Raw genomic sequence first — 20,868 nt, 5'->3', positions numbered from 1 at the left:
GCACCGGGATATAACCGGGATAGGATATTCCCCGGAAGAAAACAGCTTTGCGTGCATGAAGCGGTCGAAACCTAGGAACCTAGAAAATCTGGCAGCTTAAGGGTTAAGAATAGCGCGTAGTCATTTTAGAAACACAATCTGGAACTTATATTTCTTTTCCCAAAGAATCATTGTATTGTAATGATTTATCGAGTAGCTTTAACAAATCCTAGAGTTAGATATAACCGGCAATGTGACTGATTTGAAAGAGCGGTTATGTCGTTTGACTAATACAGAAATAGAATTATCTCAAGTGTACTTACTAATGGGGTGAATAGGAAACTGCATTCTCTTTGCAAATTGCGATGGTTCCGTCTACTTCACCCGATGCCTACTTTGTCTAATGGTTATTTAAGTAACCCTATTCAGACCGGGCTTCATGGGGCATCCTTGGACGAGGGTGGGGGGGGATCTTTTGAGGCCCTGGTTTGAGGCTTTACATTCATTACATTTGTAAAGCAAAAGGTCGTTGTAAATCGCAAGGAACAATAACCTAGTTTTCCATCTAACCGATGCCATCATCAAATCAGAATAATTTACGATGTAAGAAAGTAAGAAAATAGATGAGTTTTTGCATGAAATCCTGGAAACTACATTGTTGAAACCGAAGGTAGCGAATTTCGTAAAATATGCGTTAGAAACACGTTATCATGGCAACCATACAAATCATTAACTTACCTCATTATCATGAAATTGTTGCCAAGTAAATTTCAGGAAACGTCACAAGTTTTGTGGCTCTAGCGTAAGCCGTTCAGGCGTTATGCGACATAAATGTTGGCTCAAAATCCCCTCCCCGGCCTGAATAGGGTAAAATTAAAGTATATATAATGTTTGCCTACAGCTGTTAAAACGTGAAGGTTTTAAGGTTATCATACATTACTTTCTCGATATCCCTATCCAGCATCCTGTTCAATCACGAAGCACGTGGAGGCTAAAACTCTGACCTGGGACCTTCCCAAGGTCATATCGCCCTTCATCTTCGAGGTCAGGGTCAACGGCAGTGGCGACGGCATCGGGGACCTCTTACTCTACCCGTGGGATGTCAATACGACTTTCAATCAGGAGCTTAAGCATGGCTGGCACAACCCTTTGTATGAGGACGGGTATCGCATTAAATTCACATCTGGGCACTTCCAGCTACTGAGACTGATAGAGGGCGAAGCAGAACGAAGGACGAAGAAAGTGTATCGTTCAACAGGTAATTCAGTTTTTCTATGGCGATTACATTATAGTGATTCATACCTCTGCTGTTTGTATTTTGTTAGCATCTGTTACCGTATTTCTGAATGTGTAGACATCACATCGGCTGAAGAGTTCCGAAGGTTCTGGATCTGCTGGTCGAAAGGCGGAAGTGTTGGTGTGGGGAGGGCTGGAGAGGTGGAACCTTTCATGAGTTGGACAGATGGCCATCCTATTACTGACATCGGTAGAGTAGGTTACCGGACTGTAGGCGTACCTGGAGACTTTATGTTCAACTGTACTCAAGGTAAAGAATGCTCTTTATTTATTTTCAATACCGTAAATGCTTACTAGTACTAGTAAAAATTCTTGATTCTGTTTTTGTCTGTTTAAATTTCCATCCTTTAGCTTTTGCCTGTTTCTCTCTTCACAGATGGATTTTTTGGAGTTTGTGTTGACCCGCCGACCCAGGCCAACACTACCGGGCCCGTGTGCGTCTGTCCTTATCTGCTGGGGGAGAACTGCACCTACCCATGTTCCCCGGGATATCACGTCATTTCCGGTGACGTCATAACCAGAACATGCAGGGCAGATGGGTCATGGACTGAACCGGATTTTTTCTGCCAAGGTATGAAGTAAAACCTGTGTACGATTCTTGGTTATGTTACAAATGTTGGCACATCGGCCACCAAATTCGTAGTGTATTTTGGGCACATTTTTAGACAGATTAGCCTCGGTGGGCGTCATTCCACCGCCAAGGAAGGTCGTGTTAAGTGCCTTTACCAAGTGCAAAACAACACAGTTATGTGCGTTTCCTGCCTCAGACCTGGTTTGGTGAAATCGCCATGAGGGTGGAGATTGTGGGCTGTAACACATGTAGGTTTTAACCCAGAAGAAATGTTCATATATATTCCTCAAATAGGACTTGCAGGTGTTGGAAATATGGAACTTTTGATTTATCCATATTCACTGTCGAAAAGAAACATTTAAAGGTAGATATTTCAATGCTTGAAAACTGCCAGTCCCGGTTTTATCAGGGATACAGAAACATGCCATGTGTGCTGCACCGGGATATAACCGGGATAGGATATTCCCCAGCTAACAGATATTCCCCAAGAAAACAGCTTTGCGTGCATGAAGCGGTCGAAACCTAGGAACCTAGAAAATCTGACAGCTTAAGGGTTAAGAATAGCGCGTAGTCATTTTAGAAACACCATCTTGGACTTATATTTCTTTTCCCAAAGAATCATTGTATTGTAATACTTTATCGAGTAGCTTTAACAAATCCTGGAGTTAGATATAACCGGCAATGTGACTGATTTGAAAGAGCGGTTATGTCGTTTGACTAATACAGAAATAGAATTATCTCAAGTGTACTTACTAATGGGGTGAATAGGAATCTTCACTCTCTTTGCAAATTGCAATGGTTCCGTCTACTTCACCCGATGCCTACTTTGTCTAATGGTTATTTAAGTAACCCTATTCAGACCGGGCTTCATGGGGCATCCTTGGACGAGGGTGGGGGGGATCTTTTGAGGCCCTGGTTTGAGGCTTTACATTCATTTGTAAAGCAAAAGGTCGTTTGTAAATCGCAAGGAACAATAACCTAGTTTTCCATCTAACCAATGACATCATCAAATCAGAATAATTTATGATGTAAGAAAGTAAGAAAATAGATGTGTCTTTGCATGAAGTCCTGGAAACTACATTGCTGAAACCGAAATTAGCGAATTTTGTCAAACAAGCGTTGGAAACACATTATCATGGCAACCATACAAATCATTAACTAACTTAATTATTATTAAATTGTTGTGAAGTAAATTTCAGGAAGCTTCACCAAGTTAATGACTCTATCGTAAGCCGTTCAGGCGTTATGCGACATGAATGTTGGCTCAAAATCCTCTCCTCGGCCTGAATAGGGTAAAGTAAAAGTATAATGTTTGCCTGCAGCTGTGAAAACGTGAAGGTTTTAAGGTTACCATACATTACTTTCTCGATATCCCTATCCAGCATCCTGTTCAATCACGAAGCACGTGGAGGCTAAAACTCTGACCTGGGACCTTCCCAAGGTCATCTCGCCCTTCATCTTCGAGGTCAAGGTCAACACCAGCGGCGTCGGCATCGGGGACCTCTTACTCTACCCGTGGGATGTCAATACAACCTTCAATCAGGAACTTAAGCATGGCTGGCACAACCCTTTGTATGAGGACGGGTATCGCATTCAATTCGAATATGAGCAAGTCCGACTACGGAGACTGATAGAGGGCGAAGCCGAACGAAGGACAAAGAAAGTATATAGTTCAACAGGTAATGTGGTTTTCTATGGCGATTACATTATAGTGATTCACATTTCTTCTGTTTGTATTTTGCATCTGTTACCGTATTTCTGAATGTGCAGACATGACATCGGCTGAAGAGTTCCGAAGGTTCTGGATCTGCTGGTCGAAAGGCGGAAGTGTTGGTGTGGGCAGGGCTGGAGAGGAGGAACCCTTCATGAGCTGGACAGATTCTCAGCCAGTCACTGACATTGGTAGAGTAGGTTACCGGACTGAGGGCGTACCTGGAGACTTTATGTTCAACTGTACTCAAGGTGAAGAATGCTCTTTATTTATTTTCAATGCCGTAAAGGCTTACTACTTACTTACTTGGGCCTATCGCCCATCTTTGGGCATAGGCCACGGGCTAGGTACCTCCATCCTTTGCGGTCCTGGGCCCTCTCTACCAGCTTACTAGTACTAGTAAAAATTCTGGATTCTGTTTTTGTCTGTTTAAATTTCCATCATTTAGCTTTTGCCTGTTTCTCTCTTCACAGATGGATTTCCAGGAGTGTGCGTTGACCCGTCGACCCAGGCCAACACTACCGGGCCCGTGTGCGACTGTCCTTATCTGCTGGGGGAGAGCTGCACCTACCCGTGTTCCCCGGGATATCACGTCATTTCCGGTGACGTCATAACCAGAACATGCACGGCAAATGGGTCATGGACGGAGCCGGATCTTTTCTGTGAAGGTATGAAGAAAAAACGCCCTTATAAAAGCAAATTCGAAAGTATCAACTGTGAATGAAATGATCCTTCGCTTCAAGTATTGTAAAGTCAGTTTCTCATGATGTTATTCTGTCCAATATGTAAGGTGCATACTAAATTTTGTGTATTTATTTACTTCATTTATATACATGTATTTGTGTATCTGATAGTTTTCCTTATATAAAGCCAACCGGTATGTCGGATTTTAATTTGTAGGCTAATTGTTACATCCGTATTTTGTTAAAACTGTACAAGACAATGTGAGATATTGAGAAAATATGAGTAACCAAAAGCCTCCCTACATTTATATTTTCTCTTGATTTTAGACATTGACGAGTGTTCAACCCTGAACGGTGGCTGTAGCGAGACCTGCGTTAACACTGGGGGAGGTTACAACTGTTCCTGTACTGAAGGGTTCGTACTGGGCGAAGACAGACATAACTGTGCTGGTAGGTCATCTGTTGCCTTATGTTTTTCTTACTTTTTTGAATGTATAAACAGAGTTTGTCGAATATGTGATCAGAGTACCTGGATATATACCCGGTAGATCCGATGATAAATTTTCTGGGTTTGCTGACCGCAAAAAAATAGAGGTCTGAAGACGATAAAAGGTTGGTTCTTTTATGCTTCAATTTACCTACTATCTTGGCTGTAGATGTCGACGAGTGCTCAAATCTTAACGGCGGCTGTAGCCAGACCTGCAACAACACTGTTGGAAGTTACAACTGTTCCTGTACTGAAGGGTTCGTGCTGGACAGAGACGGACATAGCTGCACTGGTAGGTCATCTGTTGTCTTATTCGTACTTTTCTCACGCAATTATCGGAAGAATGAATGGATGATAATCCGGAAGAAAGGAAACATGAAAATCACCACATGATTTTGTCCTTAGCAGGCTCTCATAACCTTATAATCACAGTATAGGGACGGGTTTCAAGATAAAACAAGAATTTGGACATGGCAGATGAAGGTGAAATTGTTTTGGAGGATCACACTCTACTGGACAGTTTTGCCCCTTGGCGCCAGGGAGAAAATGTAAAACGCATATGACTGGCAGAGCTGTGCCATTCTCAACCGAGATGATGACCAGGACCCACATAAGTGGCAAGAGACGAAATATAGTATAACATATAACGTAAGAACCTTTCTTACATTCTAGTCTTTTACATTTTTGCTATCAGTGTAAAAAAACTGCTTGCTTCCTGGTCTACAGATATTGACGAGTGTTCCACTCGGAACGGAGGCTGCAGCCAGACCTGCTTGAACACTGAAGGAAGTTACACCTGTTCCTGCATTGAAGGGTTCGAATTGGACGGAGACGGATATGGTTGTTATGGTAGGTTCTCTGCTGATTTTCTAATATGTCTGATACTTGATTGTGAAGTCAGTTTGTAATGTGGAGTCACTTATCAGCATTATTCTACCGGCGTAACAAATAAGACCCGAGTGATTTGATGTACTTCACATAGGCAGATTTTGCTATTTATAAGTCTGAAGATATTCAATTTTATTTTCTTCCAATCCGAAATCTGCAAGTGCAAGAATACAAATCTAATATAGTAATGAGAACGAAACAGGTGACACTTAAGACGCATGTAGCACTTATAACTTGCTCATCCTTCTCACAGAACGTACAACAATACCAGCATCAACATTGACAACAACAACAACAACATCAGAATCAAGTGTAACAACAACAACAACACAGCAAACTACAACGCCTACTACATCCCCTGATCCATCAAGCAGCTTGTTCCCGACCCCACAACAGACCAGCACAGCTCGTCTGATGGAGACTTCCACCGTGTTCAAGATGGATCCGATGCCTACAAGCTCAACAATAACCGTCAAAACGACAACGCCTTTCGTCTTTGCAGGTATGCGAGCGACCAACACTTTCAAAGACTTCAATTTTCCGTTCAATGAGAAAAAAAGTATTTTGCCTATGACTAGTTTGCAAATATGGATAAGAATTACTCTCCAAGAATAGCGGCAACTGCTGAAAAGAACCTGTTTGGGTGGTATATACTCAGTTTGCCAATGTTCTGATATCGTCTTTTTTCTGTAAAACATCATTTGTGTCAGGCCTTTCGTAAAAAATTGCCTTACTTTTCACCACAGATATTGATTTAGAATCATCTGATTATTTGGATGATGAAGCTTCCAGCATGTCGCCCATGACCACCCTCCCCACCCTGCCGCCCAGTACAGCTGAGACTACACCTCCGCCTCCTGTTGTCATCACCACTCAAGACTCATCAACCCACGCGCCTTTTCTTATAGTGGTAATATTGCAGATCCTGAATTCATCATATCAGATTTGTTACCAATTGTTTTCAAACAAAACAATACTGGTTTCATTTTATAAATATACTGTATGAAGTGGCATAACATTTCCTTGTCTACAGGACGAGATACCTGTTCTTATCAAGACTCTCCGTGAAAAGGTGGAATCTTTCACCGGTTCTCTGGAGGATCACATGGAACTACTGAAAGGTTTATATTCTTCTTATGCAATACTCTGTTTGTGAAGATACCAAATTCATAGTTAGATGTAGAAAAACTGTCAGCAAACAAACAATGCGATGCATCAACAATATACGGTGTACATCTGCAACTAAATCATCAATTTTTGATCATCAAACTTGAAGACAATGAGCATGTCGTGACATTTGCTTTATACCCAAAAGAAAAGACTAAGGTGAATAGGTTCAAAGCTCAAAGTTATCAGTATCAATATTTTATCGTGTTCCCATCATCCCCTACTTCTAATCATGCATGTGATTGACCTAAATGTTCCATACGAAACATACAGAAGTGACTGTCGCGTCATCCTCGGTACTACGAGCTCAGAGCAGTAGCAGGGAGGCGGTTGCTATGGAGACGACCATTGACCTTTCCTCGGGTGTCACAAATGGGTTGAAGATACTGATAGACGTTCAGTCTACCGACCTGTCACCGATGGAGCAGCTGATGCAGGAGAAAAAGGAACAAGAACGTCTGAAATCTCGGGTATCTGCCTCTGCTATCTACTGCATAAAGACTAATTTGTTTTGCCACAAACCATATCTTCGTTGTCAGTGCCAAGAGATATCCAGATGGAAATATTCAGGAAGACTGTGTACTTGCATACGTTTTATTTGCAATGAATAATATCTTCATTATCAATTGGAAAGACTGTCTGGGTGACAATATTTAGGAATAGATCAGCACGCCATTCACGACCAACCTATTAAGAGGTTTTCAAAGGACATATATTATTATCTATAAAAATAAATTCATTTTGCTGAGAGAATTTTTCCCAAAATACAGGTGAAAAGTGAAACGAGAGATCTGCTAGAACTGCTGGATGCGGCAGCAGACAAACTGTTGGACGAGACACCACCGGAAGGAGAAGTGACGCACATCCGGTCTGACGGCGTGCTCACGGCCGTGAAGAAGAGCATCCCTGATGTCGGCATCGTTCCTATTAGTCAGGATGTCGCCTCCATCGTGTTCACAAAGGAGGACAACCTTCCTGAGGATTCCACATTGAAGGTAAGAAAAGAGTCATGTGTAAAACTGAACCGTTGTCTATAAGTATACATCTCCCCAAATGTAGCCACGTTGATACGTCAATATAACAGCTCGGTCACTACTGGTAACACATATATGTGCATAAAGAGTTCAGTCAACAAAATATAAAGACATTTAACTCATTTTGCTCCGGCAGGTTGTGGCATTTGTCGAGGATCCGTTTGTGTGGAGTGTAAGAAAAGTTGAAGCATCTTCGTCAGTAGTGATGGTGACAATCACCAAAGATGGGGATGACCAATACAGCAATACTGACACATCAAACCTGCAGCCAAACATCAACGTCATCGTTAAACATAGAGTGCAATTTGGGATCACGAGTGACACAGAAGAACAGTATCATAAAACCCTGCCAACATCATACAGGCAGAACCTCGATGATGCAGGCAGATCATTCCCTCGGACGAAGGTTCCTAGTCATGACACCAACATGAAGTATCACGCCATGTACATCGCCGATGGAGGCCAGTTGCCGCTGCTCAGATTCTCAGTCGATGACGTGGACAAAGAGCTTCAGGTGTACCTCCGGTTTCATGACTTCCCAACTGAGGAAGAATACGACTACGCAACAACTATTAAACCTCCTGAAGTCACTGATTATGACGGTTTCGACATGCCATTTGGCCTGGTTTACTCCAATTTCAATAAATCATTTGTCCCGGAGATCCAAATGGAACGCGGATGGCTCATGGTCGGCGTGAAGAGAAAAGGTACTACTAGAATTCATCTGATCACTACTATTTCCTGAAGCCGCTTCACATTGCCCTTCTATATTTCCAGATGTCAAAAATGAGCAACGCAACTTTGGACTATTATGAGAAAGTTAAATTCTTAAGCATCGACATATTATTCAGCATCAATGTTACTGTGAGGAATGATCACTAATGCCTCCCCATGTTTGGTTGTGGATTAGGCGGAGACCTCCCCCACGGTGGTTTGAGACGACTCCTGACGTCAGCGGTCCCTCAGACCCCGCCTCCTCAAGGTCGTGATGGCAGCCCGGCAGGATTCACACTGCAGACTGCCGCAGTCTCCTGTCTGATGCGTGGAAACGAGAACCAGGCGTGGGATAACCGCCGCTGCCAGGTTTTACTGACTTACTGATCTGATAGAATGTTACTACTGAGTTGAACTGGTTAACATTATAGTAGGCGACTTGCGTAATATTTCCTAGAGCTTTTTAGATGAAGTTCATTTCAGCAAACTAACTTGTACCAGACAGAGCTGCTTTTGATTGATAAAACCCTTATACCGTTTTTGTTTATTATCACATAGGTAGATGGCGTCGACCAATCAGAAGCCTCCATTGCCCGCAATAAGTGGTCTGTTATCACGCCATAACACACCACTTATTGACGTCATGTCAGAACACAACCGTTCCATTTTGTTTATTTGGGTATCTTTTTGATGAATCTTTTTCTTAACCTTGTTAAAAAAATCTTTATAACCGTTGCATTTTGTAGAGGGGGTATCTATTTGATGAGTCTTTTTCTTAACCTTGTTTAAAAAATCTTTATTGTCTTAGAATTCCTAAAAATTTCCTTAAAATACATGGAAAAGGAAAAACAAATTTAAAATTCCCAAAAATGTTCCGCGTGTTCTGTCAGGCGTTATGACACCATATACACCTTGGGGCGGGTCATTAACCCTTAATTAGTTACTTTCATGACAAAAGAAATCATATCATTCTGTTTCATATGTTGCTTTCTGCACCATCTGCACCGCAGGTTGGGGTTGAAACAAACGAGACGACCACTCGGTGCACGTGTGACATGACACCACAAAGCGATGGGAAAAGCTCCAGGGTGATTCTGGCAGCTTCTTTTGTAGCGGTTCCTAATTTCGTGCACTTCGACAAGTTCGGTACCAACATTGACAAGTTGTCCACTAATTCGACCCTGTTTGGAACGATCTTAGCGCTGTGGATGATATTTTTGATGTCCCAACTATTGATATTACAGTCAAACATCAGGGTACGTTAAGATCAATACTAAAATGTGTTTTTCTTAACTTCTTTATGATATTCTAAATTTAATATCAATATTTATGATAGTTAGTACGTTGAACGCACGGCCTTTCACCCGCAGCGACCGATGGCAATGATAATATGCGGTGCCATAGAAGCATGAACTGTCGAGTGTTTAGAGGAATCCAATATTTAGTCTGATCTATGCTTTTTTCAGAGCCACATCGCTATAAGCACAGCAGTGGCCGACAGCCTTGCTCTTGGACAAGCAGCAAATCTCGCTAAAGCACACCCTAGCATGGCTGTTGTTCCCAAAGTCTCCACAATTCCATCTGAGGTTCCCGGTGCGGACTACGTCTACGTCGTGTCTGTCCGTACGGGAACACAGCCTGATGCCGGCACGGCGTCTGTAGTCGGGCTGATGATCACAGGGTCAGAGGGCAGGACAGCCATGGTCACTCTCAACCCGGAAGGTTTGGTGAGTGTTGTGCTTATATGTCTGCGTCTCTAAACACGTAAACTATGGCAAAGGATTTTATGATGCAATAGTTCAGTTTGATTTGCAGCTGTAACAAAACATCATAAACAAAGTGATACAGATACTTTCATGGATATTTGAAGCGACCGCAATTGAGAGATATTAACTGTAAACACGGATGGCCCTTGTAAATGTCCTTAGATCCTGGCCAGAGGTGGTGACACGTACCACATCATGACGACACCGGCCTCCATCGGCAAGCTCCAGTCTGTACAGGTCTGGCACGACAGCTCCGGGAAGGGCGCCATGGAGTCACTCTTCATAGACAGCATTAAGGTCTGGGACATACAGACAGCACAAGGGTAGGTACATGAGTAATTTTAGATTTCTAATTATTTCAATCCCTGGTTTAAGGCTGTGGCTCTCTTCCAAAGTGTAATCTCTCTTTTTGCTTCAAGATCAGAAGTTGTTGGAATTCATCTGGTACTTTTCGGAGATATGATTTTTTTTCTAAGAAATATCAGGAAACACTGTCAAGATAAAATGGCTGACTTGAAATAGAAAAATTCCCATCAATTTATACGTTGCTGATGAACGTCATTGAAAGTACAATGTATATTTGAACTGCCCCTGCTCCTAACACATTTGAGACCATGAGAAAAGTTGATCGTCGTGTTTTTTTGTGGACAGTTGCTGTTTCCCATGTTACACCTGGCTGTCATCTAGCAAAGGAGACGGCAGGACAATAAGGACCTTGAAGGCAGCTCCTGATGGAGAAATGCGGTAGGTTTTCACCTGTCCGGGACGGTGATTTGAAGTAGGAATGATTCTATTTTTACTCTACAACTATGACCCAAACTCGTAACCAGTCAAAAAAACATAACAATCTGCTTGATGTAATAGAATTAATTCTCTGCATCGATGCCTTAAGACATTGGTTTCCTTTGAGATATGTGGTTATATTTACCTTAGGATGTCCGAATACACCCTACCGACGTTTTCGTACCTTCTGTACGACGACCATCTGCTCCTGTCAGCCGTGTGTAACTCCGGTGTGAGGGACTTCAGCCGGGCGCAGCGCCTGGTCTGCTGCCTGACCCAGACCACCCTGTGGATGGTGGGCAGCGCCATGTGGTACGGGGTCAAACTGGGTGCACACGAGGTCATTTTGTTTGACGCTGGTGTCATCACTCTCCGTCTTTCGGAACTGATTGGTACTGCAGCAACATCGTTCACAGTGTTCCTGCCAGTTTACGTTATACTTGTGCCGATGTTTTGCAAGCAGTCCCCGTTGGAAGATCATATCCATCCGGGACTGATGAAAAAGGCGACATCTCCTTCCAGCTGCCGATTTCCGTACAAGACGGTGGCGTGGATCCTCGCCATCCTGACGTCTGTCAGCAGCAGCTTCTTCGTGATCATGTACAGTCTGCAGTTTGGAGCTGAGGGGAGCCAGGCCTGGCTGAAGGACTTCGTCCTGACATTCATGTTCTCTACATTTCTACTCGAGCCTGTTCAGGTTAGTATCAGTCATGCATTTTTGTTTGCCCAGATGTCATAACGTCATAGTTATGATATTTAACCCTCATAAAATACAAGGCACTACTAGAAATGTGCAGTTAGTTGGACTCTAATAATGTCGAGGTCAGGAAATCTTGTGACTTAACCAATGTACGCACTTTGCAGATTTTTATGATCGCCTACACAAAGGCAGTTGTCATCGCACCTATTGTGCGGTCTGTGACAGCTTGTCTTCGGGGAGTTTTTGGGACGAACTTATCGGACAGAGAACGTTCTCCGATCGGTGTCATTCAGAAGAAGAGCAGGGATTATGAGGGTAAGTCTAGAAAAGTTACCGCAGTGGCCAGTCAGTGGACACCTCTATTAAATCCTTCCGTATTATCTTTCTTAGGAATGCATGAGTTAAACCACTTGAAACGATTAAAATATCGTTGATGATGTTAATGCCAATAAACAACAATAGCGTAATAAATAAGCTTACTGTCGACAAATACATCATGAAGAGACATGGTTATCTTCAATCTAAGACTGACATTTCTTCGTCCATGAGATTTCATAAAACTAACGACATTGGTGTTCTGTATTTCTGAGTAAGTTCCTGCTCGGAGGGTTTTACCACCAGCCCCGAAGAAAACCGACCATGACCCGAACTGGACCGAGAGGATGACTAAAGGTAGAAGCATCCTGGTGGTCCTGGTGTTTCTTCTGATCTTCACCGGGAATTCCTTCTACATCGGGGTTCTGGGCTTCGACAGACACGCCTATAACGTCAGGACCTCGCTGGAGAACAGCTTGCTATCCGGATATGAGGAGGTATGATTAGAAAACGGTGGTTCTCAACCTGACGATGATGACCTCTTTCATTATAAGCAAGTTGTACAAATCATTGTTATTTTTACACGGTATTGTGTGCACTGAAACACCCCAATTTCCACCGTCAGGTCTCCACAGCAGACGGTGCTTGGGAGTGGCTGTCGTCTGAACTGATGCCGTCCCTTCACCCAGAGCGCGGATATAGCGGTCAGAAGCTGAGGTGGCTGGACAAACAGTTTCCGGTCGGAACAAACGCATTCCGGATCGGTCCTGTTCGCCTGGAGAGAACCACCAAGTATCCAGGTGACAAATCATCGGGATCTGAAAGCTTTTTTTGTCTCATTTGATTTGTAAAATTGGTCAATTAGCATTAACTCATTAAGTCTTCATTGGGTTGTTCATTTAATTTCAGAGGACCCAATTGACATAGACCTCGAACGCAGTAACCAAAAGCTCTATCCTGGGCTGTTTATGAATCTACAAAACAAAGCTCTTGGCCGACAGAGTGGGAGAAACTGTTCAGACAATAGGACTATAGCTATCAGTATTGTCGACGAGTTCAGGTATATCAAACCCATGTTTGCAGTATTTGATGCTGATGAATTCTTGGCTCGCTAACTTTTATTGATGAAAGCACATTTCTGTATGCAGAAAAGATTTTTTCAACTTTATTCATCGATTGTTAAATCAGTTTTATAACCTCTGGAATTTTTCGTGAATATTCGCAATCCAACTTTGATGTATCTATTTTCCTTTCTGCCTTGCTAATTAAGTACTGTAATTGTGTTTCAGAAACGGGACTTCGGCGTGCTACACCACAGTGGACCTGCCTCGAGATGCTGGTGAGGCTGCTGCAGTGATAGAATTCCTCAAACAAACCAACTGGATCCTGATGGTTTCAGACACTCTCATCCTCCGGATCAACTTCTACCACCCTGACGTGAAGCTGTTCAGCACCGTGGTGTTCAGGCTGCAGTATATCCCAGGGGGCGCTGCTTATCTACAGCCCAGTATCCAGATCTTCCGACTGTTCCAGTACCAAAAAGCAGACGACTTCGTCCAGATGCTTTTTCACATCTTGTTCGTTCTTTTCTTCATCTACAACGTCCTGAATGAGATTTGGAACATACGGAAGAGAGGCCGTCTGTATTTCAGCAGTTTCTGGAACATCCTGATCCTGTGCAACATTGGCTTGTCGACAGCCGTCATTGTGACATTCGCACTTCGGTACATCAATGCAGCTTCTGCATTGGGTGACTTACAACAAGCAAAAGGTACTTATGACTACTATCCTAACAGGTTTCTGACATTTGGAAGAAAAGCCATCCGGAGAAAGGCACATTACGAAACCAATGTTGCCATATGTTTCCATATGTAAAAAGTGTACTTGATGGTTTTCCTAACTGGTTTTTGACACTTGGTCGCAAGCATATCTGTTTATTCAAGCTTCGAAACCTACTTTACATGTGAAAAGTACCATATGTTGCCGTTCCGCTCGACGTTCATGGATAGAGTTTAGAGATCTTCGAGATGCAAAATACAGTAACGCTTTTTGTCACAGGGCTGCTCGGCATGAATGAATTTGTGGACATCAGTACCGCCAGCCAATGGGACGCAACCTTCAAGGAGGTCCTGTCCTTCTCCATCTTCATCAGCACCTGCAGCATCCTCCGGGTTCTCAACTTCTCCAGGGGTGTCGCTACTGTCTACGCTCTGCCTCGTGTACGTAGAACTCACTTTGAACTTTTCTAACCGGCGTGTCAATGCTGTAGCCCATTCTGTGCATCCAATTGTTTGTAAATGAAAAAAGCAAGTTGTATTCTTTTCCCGTTTATACTAGTTGATATACGGAGAAGCCCTTGGGTTTGCGGTGAACATGCTGATTGTTATAGTTGCCTACGGGCTCAGCGGGATCCTGATTTTCGGCAAACACATGGAGAGCTTCTCCGGCTTTAAGAAAACGTCGTACGTGCTGTTTGAGATGGGCTTGGGGAGGCCGTTCGTCGGTGTCTTTGCGGACGACATGAAAGCAGTGGATCGTGTCATGGGACCTCTGTATTATTCCACATTCGTCATGCTCTTCGTCTTTTACCTGGTCAGACAAAAATCAGCTTATTTCGTTCGAGGTTTTTCTATGCATATTACCACCAACCATAAAATTACATCCAATAAGTGTTTCAGTTTCAGCTCCAACAACCTGACTTGAACAGCATTATGTAGGATCAGTACATCTGTTTATGTTTGCTACAGATGAATCTGGGAGTCGGGATGCTCTGTAACTGGCTAAGCTACTGCCAGACGTCTGACGACATCGGCGTGGACACGACGATGGGAGATTATTTCTGGAACTCCTTCAGGAGTCTTCTGGGCATGCGTCATGAGTCCCGAGACTTTGACAGTAATACAGTCTTTGTTAGCTTCTACTTAATGATATTTTTTGTAACCACAAATTTGTTATTCCAATGACAACGTTTAACTTTATATATAATTAGCAGATAGTCGTCTATGTGATACTAGTAGGTTTATAGCTATCGCATATCCCCACAATTGATAAAGAATCTTTACCGTTGCCATTCTCCCAAATATTGTGTTCTGCATTACATTACGAAAAAGATAAACTTTACTTTACTTTACTTTATTAGATAAAGGTAAACTTAATGCCCAGGATGTTTTGTCGTTTCTACAGATGAATCACCACTTCCTAACCATTTTATGGACGAGACCCTCCAGCGGACGGATACGGTACTGCAGGAAGTGGACAGGGTGACTGACCTGATGTACAGGTTTGAGTGCAAGAAGCGTCAACTGACTCACGTTCAACCATGCAGTTCCAAAGATCTCGTGTAAACACTGAGTTTGAACAATTTGATTATCTTGACGTACCAGAAAAGAACACAAGCTCGACATAGTTGAAATATTGTACGACAAATAGTAAATGATTTCAACAAGCGAGGTTCCGCCACTGATTAAACGTTTTAACTAAGACATTTTAACTAAGACATTTCAACAGGTTAAATGTAAGTTTGAGTGTGTGTATGGTATTGGATCTATGAATTTATGCATATATTTAAGATATAATTAATCTTAAGTTTTGAAATAAATCGATTGTCATTTTTATCCAATTTTTTTCTGTAATCAAGGTGATAGATCAGAATCTTTCATTTCTATTTAATTGCAAGTGTGAGTATGACGTAAACAACTAACAATGTAAATATTATGATTGTCCTTTTACAGTTTAGGCTAACCTACGTTTTGCCCCGAATCGTACTCTTGTCTTAAACTGTTTCATGAGCTACTGAGCTAAAACAACTAGGATGAAATGTTTAATATTAAGGTTCTTTGTATGAATCCTCCTATTCTTTTTAATTGAAGATTGCAGATATTATCATGGTGTGACCAGGTAATGATGTGGGTATTGTAAATATCCTTACGGCCCAGGCTAACCAATTGTATGTACCAAATCTTGTCTTAACCTTTATCATGAGCAAATAGCTTACAAACTAGGATCAAATACGTAATAAACAATGTTTGGTTCCAAATTTTGGTCTCGTCTTAACCCCATTCTAGACCAGGCTTTTTGGGAATTCCTGGGGCAAGGATGGCTCTTTCGCCCCCCTTCATAACTGCCAAACAGTATGATGTACGATCACCAAATCTGCGGGGGTGATTTACATCGACAACAAGAAAGAATACATTAATTTTGCCTTGAACATGTCATAGATCACACCCAAAATTCAACACAGACCTACTCACAAAAACAAGAAATACAAACGGTTTCAACACTTCTAACTGATGTGTGTTATTACGATTTGGGTGTGTTCGACACAGGCCCATGACTGGTGTAAAAAATAATCAGACTCGACATGCTCTTCTCGAGCAGAGGTCAGGGGTCGAGCTCCTCATAGAAATTGTTTTACGGCGCGAAATATTCAACGTGTTCTCCAAACTGTTTTTAGACCGAGAATTATAAATCAACTAAAAGAATTGCAGCAGTCCCCGGGTTCAATTCTGTCCCTTTTATCGACATAAACGCGTAATAAAACAGCAGCTCATCTATGTTCGATGCGTACTACTGGTGTTGGATGAGGACAAGGCCATTTGAGCCATTATTTGCAGGCTGGGAGTGCCTTCAATAGAGGTTTATGTTTTTGATAGTCTGCGCATGGCTGAGTTATCTTGATATCTGCATATCGGGAGTTGTTTTTGACTTGTGCGTGCCTTCACCAACAGGTTATGACATAACCACATATACATAAACACGCGGTGAATCGAGAAAAAGTCATAAAATTCCCATGCAACGACTAAGCAACGTGTCGCTAATCTTCCTTTGAATCTTTCATGAGGAACTTGGCATTTTTCAGAATGCAGAATTGTTATCAAAACATCATACATACATCTCGAGAAAAAACAAAATGGTGACTAAAGAAGAAGTTGTAAAATTCCACTGCATCAACTTAGTGCCATCACATTAATTTTTCTTTCAATATTTCATACACCATACCCACAGCCCGACACACCCTCCACAGCAAAGGCAGACAAAAACAACTTAGCGCCGCTACAATAATTTCCTTTGAATATCTCATGAGTGTTGTCGCGTGCAGCACTGTAATTCTATCCTCATACATCTGAAGAAATATGAAAATACATGACACACACACACTCACACACTCACACAAACAGATCCACACAAACACGCTCACTGACACACACGCACGTTAGATTAAAAGTAAAAGCAAAATATGAAGGTTTTGTTCCCCTACTTTTTCCACCTGACGGATCATCTTTTGTGACTATCTTCACCCAAGGACTTTCGCCCTTCTGGATGAAAGCTCTATCACTAACAATTTGAATTCTCAAAAGACGCAGTTCTTGCTGACGCCCAGAAACGGGCAGGGTAATTACGGCTGGACGACAAAAACCTTAATTTTAGACGAAATATTCCCCCAAAACTAGAAACTTACTTAAATTTACAATCAATTTCTAGGATAAAATGGGACTTCTAAGTAGCAGAAACAAGAATACATAAGTGACAATAGTTTTGCCACATTTTGCCAGTAATGTATAGGTGAATCTACCTCTAAAAAAACTCTCATGGTTTCGTCCTTGTTGTTATGACGTCAATAATTCTAATAAGTCTGTTTGGACGTTGCGCAGATCCGAGTCTTGACAACAGACGTGAGGAGAAGCGCAGAGCGCCGCGTTTGGGGTGTCGCTGGTCCGTACAGCAAGAGTTTTTTTCCCTTTCTGGATCTAATATCTATAAGGGGAAAAAAGGACGAGAAAATTACGTTGACCGGGCCGGGGATATCAGTTGTCTGGCCCCGTCGCGTCTGGTCCCGTAGAGAATGAAGAACCCGATCGTTGGAAGGATGGCTTCACCGCACGGTGTTCTCGTCAGGTTCACCTGTTTCATCATTCTCATCTCTGCAGTACGCGTGAAAGGTGGGCACTGCCGTTATCATGGAAACATCGCTGTTATTAAAGTAACATTAGTGGGCTGTAACAGTATTGTTGTAAGAATAACATTATTCTACAATAACCATCGAGACGAGTACTTGTAGCAAGGTCTTAGCTTCCTTAGCAGGCTCTGCCACTAGGGTTTTTTTCTGATGACATATTAAGCCTAACTGTGTTCGGTTCTTTTGATCCGGTCCACAAGAACAATTACAGTTAGAGCCGTTATGACTATCGGAAAATAGCACATTATAATCCATCTTAAGTCTGACTCAGAGAGCCTGGTAAATGGCTTACCTACCAAAGGCATTGGAAACTACATACTGGAGTCTGAAAAAAGAAAATTATATTATGTAATGTGTATACTTTTCAATTCTCCGCATCGTAAAAGTAAAATACGGTTTCAACAACGGGTTTTAGGCCAACATGTAAAACTGTGCGCTACTATACTTTGGGTGTGTTCGACACAGTCTCATGACTGATGTAAAACATAATTAGGCTCGACAGGCGCCGGCTCTCCTCGAGAAGAGGTCAGGGGTCGAGCCCTCATAGAAGCTGCTTTACGGCGCAAAATATTTAACAGTTTTCGACTGAGAATTAGTCTACATACATACAATAAGACGTACCGCTAGCGCTGTTCTCGCGTACCATTTTGTCTATTTTTTCTGACATTAAATTGTAATGAAAAAGAAGCAACTCATCTATATTCGATGCGTACTACTCGTGTTGGATGAGGACAAGGCCATTGGAGCCATTATTTGTGGGTTGAGTGTGCCTTCACAAGAGGTATATGAATTTTCAAAGCTTGCCCATAACTGAGTTCTCTTAATATGTGCATATTGGGAGTTGCTGTTTGCGAGTTGAGTGTTCCTTTACCTACAGGTTATGTCATAACCACATATACATAAACACGCGGTGACTCGAGAAAAAGTCATAAAATTCCATTGCAACGACTCAGCACCGTCTCGTTAATTTTCCTTTGAATCTTTCATGAGACACTCGGCGTATTTCTGAATGTACAATTGTTATCATACACCATACATACATCTCGAAAAACAAAATGGTGACTTAAGAAGAAGTAGTAAAATTCCACTGCAACAACTTAGTGCCACCACATTAGTTTTTCTTCTAATATTTTATACACCATACCCACAGCTCCGACAAACCCTCCATAACAAAGGCAGACACACTCACAAAAACAACTTAGCGTCGCTACAATAATTTTCTTTGAATATTTTATGAGTGTTGTCGCGTGCAGCATTGTAATTCTATCCTCATACATCTGAAGAAATATGAAAATACGTGACACACACAAACACACATAGTTACATACACACAAACACGCTCACTGACACACACACACATATGTTAGATTAAATGTAAAAGCAAAATATGATGGTTTTGTCCCTCTACCTTTTTCACTTGACGGATCACCTTTTGTGCCTATTTTCACCCAAGGACATTCGCCCTTCTGGATGAAAGCGCAATCTAAAACCATTTGAATTCTCAAAAGACGCAGCTCTAGCCGACGCCCAGAAACGGCAGGGTAATTATGCCTGGACGACAAAAACAGGATTTATACAAAATATTCCCCTACAAATGACAACAACTCAGTAAAATCTCCAATACATTTTTATGAAAAAAGGTGACTTCTAAGCAGTAGAAACAAGAATACATAAATGATAATAGTTTTGTCACATTTTGCCAGTTATGTATAGGTTAGTTTACCTCGGAAAAAAACTGTCATGGGTTCGTCCTTGTTGTTATGACGTCAAGAAGTTTGTTTGGACGTTGCGCAGATCCGAGTCTTGACAACAGACTTGAGGAGAAGCGCAGAGCGCCGCGTCTGGGGTGTCGCTGGTCCGTACAGCGAGAGATTATTCTTTGCATTTCTGCATCTAACATTTTTTAAGGAAGAAAAGGACAAAAAAGTACGTTTACCGGGCCGGGGATATCAGTTGTCCGGCCCCGTCGCGTTTGCTCCCGTAGACAATGAAGAACCCAAACGTTGGAAGGATGGCTTCACGGCACGGTGTTCTCGTCAGGTTCACCTGTTTCATTATTCTTATCTCTGCAGTACGCGTGAAAGGTAAGCACTGCCGTTATCGTGGAAAACCCGCTGTTATAAGAATAAGATTAATTGGCTCTACTCTATGATAAACAACGAGAAAATTATATTCGGAAAGGTCTTGGCCTCCATAGCAGGCTCTACCATGCAGTCGGTCTTTTTTTCTGATGACATATCAAGCCTAACTGTTTTAGGTTCTTGTGATCCGGTCCACAAGAAAGCAAGTACAGTCAGAACCGATATGGCTATCGGAAAATAGCACATTATAATCCATCAAAGTCTGACTCGTAGAAAGCCTGACTCGTAGAGCCTGGTAAGGTTGCTGACAATGTCTATATTTTATACAAAATGACGCTCATAGACACTTAAATGGCTTACCTACCAAAGGGATTAAAAAGTACATACTGGAGTTTGAAAAATTATATTATGGAATGTGTATACTTTTCAATTCTCCGCATTGTAAAAGTAAAATACGGTTTCAACAAAGGGTTTTAGGCCAACATGTCGAACTGTGTGCTATCATACTTTGGGTGTGTTCGACACAGACACATGACTGATGTAAAACATAATTAGGCTCGACATGCTCTCCTTGAGAAGAGGTCAGGGGTCGAACTCGACATAGAAGTTGCTTTGTTTACGGCGCGAAATATTTAACAGTTTTAGACTGAGAATTAGTCTACATACATAAAATAAGACCTGCCACTAGCGCTGTTTCTGCGTACCATTTTGTCTATTTTTTCCGACATTAAATTGTA

The 20,868-nt window shown here is 42.1% G+C and overlaps 2 protein-coding genes across 2 annotated transcripts; both read left to right on the top strand.

The window, feature by feature from the left end:
- Window positions 1–11,230: 11,230 nt before the first annotated feature.
- LOC136425193 (polycystin-1-like protein 2) lies at window positions 11,231–14,343 on the top strand. The gene is made up of 6 exons (XM_066413989.1): window positions 11,231–11,776; window positions 11,944–12,094; window positions 12,401–12,591; window positions 12,720–12,886; window positions 13,384–13,865; window positions 14,153–14,343. Exons 1-6 carry the CDS (start codon window positions 11,231–11,233, stop codon window positions 14,341–14,343), a joined length of 1,728 nt encoding a protein of 575 aa, XP_066270086.1.
- A 94-nt stretch (window positions 14,344–14,437) lies between these two features.
- On the top strand, window positions 14,438–16,130 carry LOC136425768 (polycystin-2-like protein 2). Its single transcript, XM_066414716.1, has 3 exons — window positions 14,438–14,686; window positions 14,842–14,989; window positions 15,278–16,130. The coding sequence occupies exons 1-3, from the start codon at window positions 14,468–14,470 to the stop codon at window positions 15,436–15,438; spliced, it is 528 nt and encodes a 175-aa protein (XP_066270813.1). The 5' UTR covers window positions 14,438–14,467; the 3' UTR covers window positions 15,439–16,130.
- Window positions 16,131–20,868: the final 4,738 nt, after the last annotated feature.

Source organism: Branchiostoma lanceolatum, chromosome 19, assembly GCF_035083965.1.
Source record: "Branchiostoma lanceolatum isolate klBraLanc5 chromosome 19, klBraLanc5.hap2, whole genome shotgun sequence".
In the NCBI taxonomy this organism is placed as follows: domain Eukaryota; kingdom Metazoa; phylum Chordata; class Leptocardii; order Amphioxiformes; family Branchiostomatidae; genus Branchiostoma; species Branchiostoma lanceolatum.
Note: the sequence above shows the minus strand (reverse complement) of the source record. Positions and strands in the feature narration are given on the sequence as shown.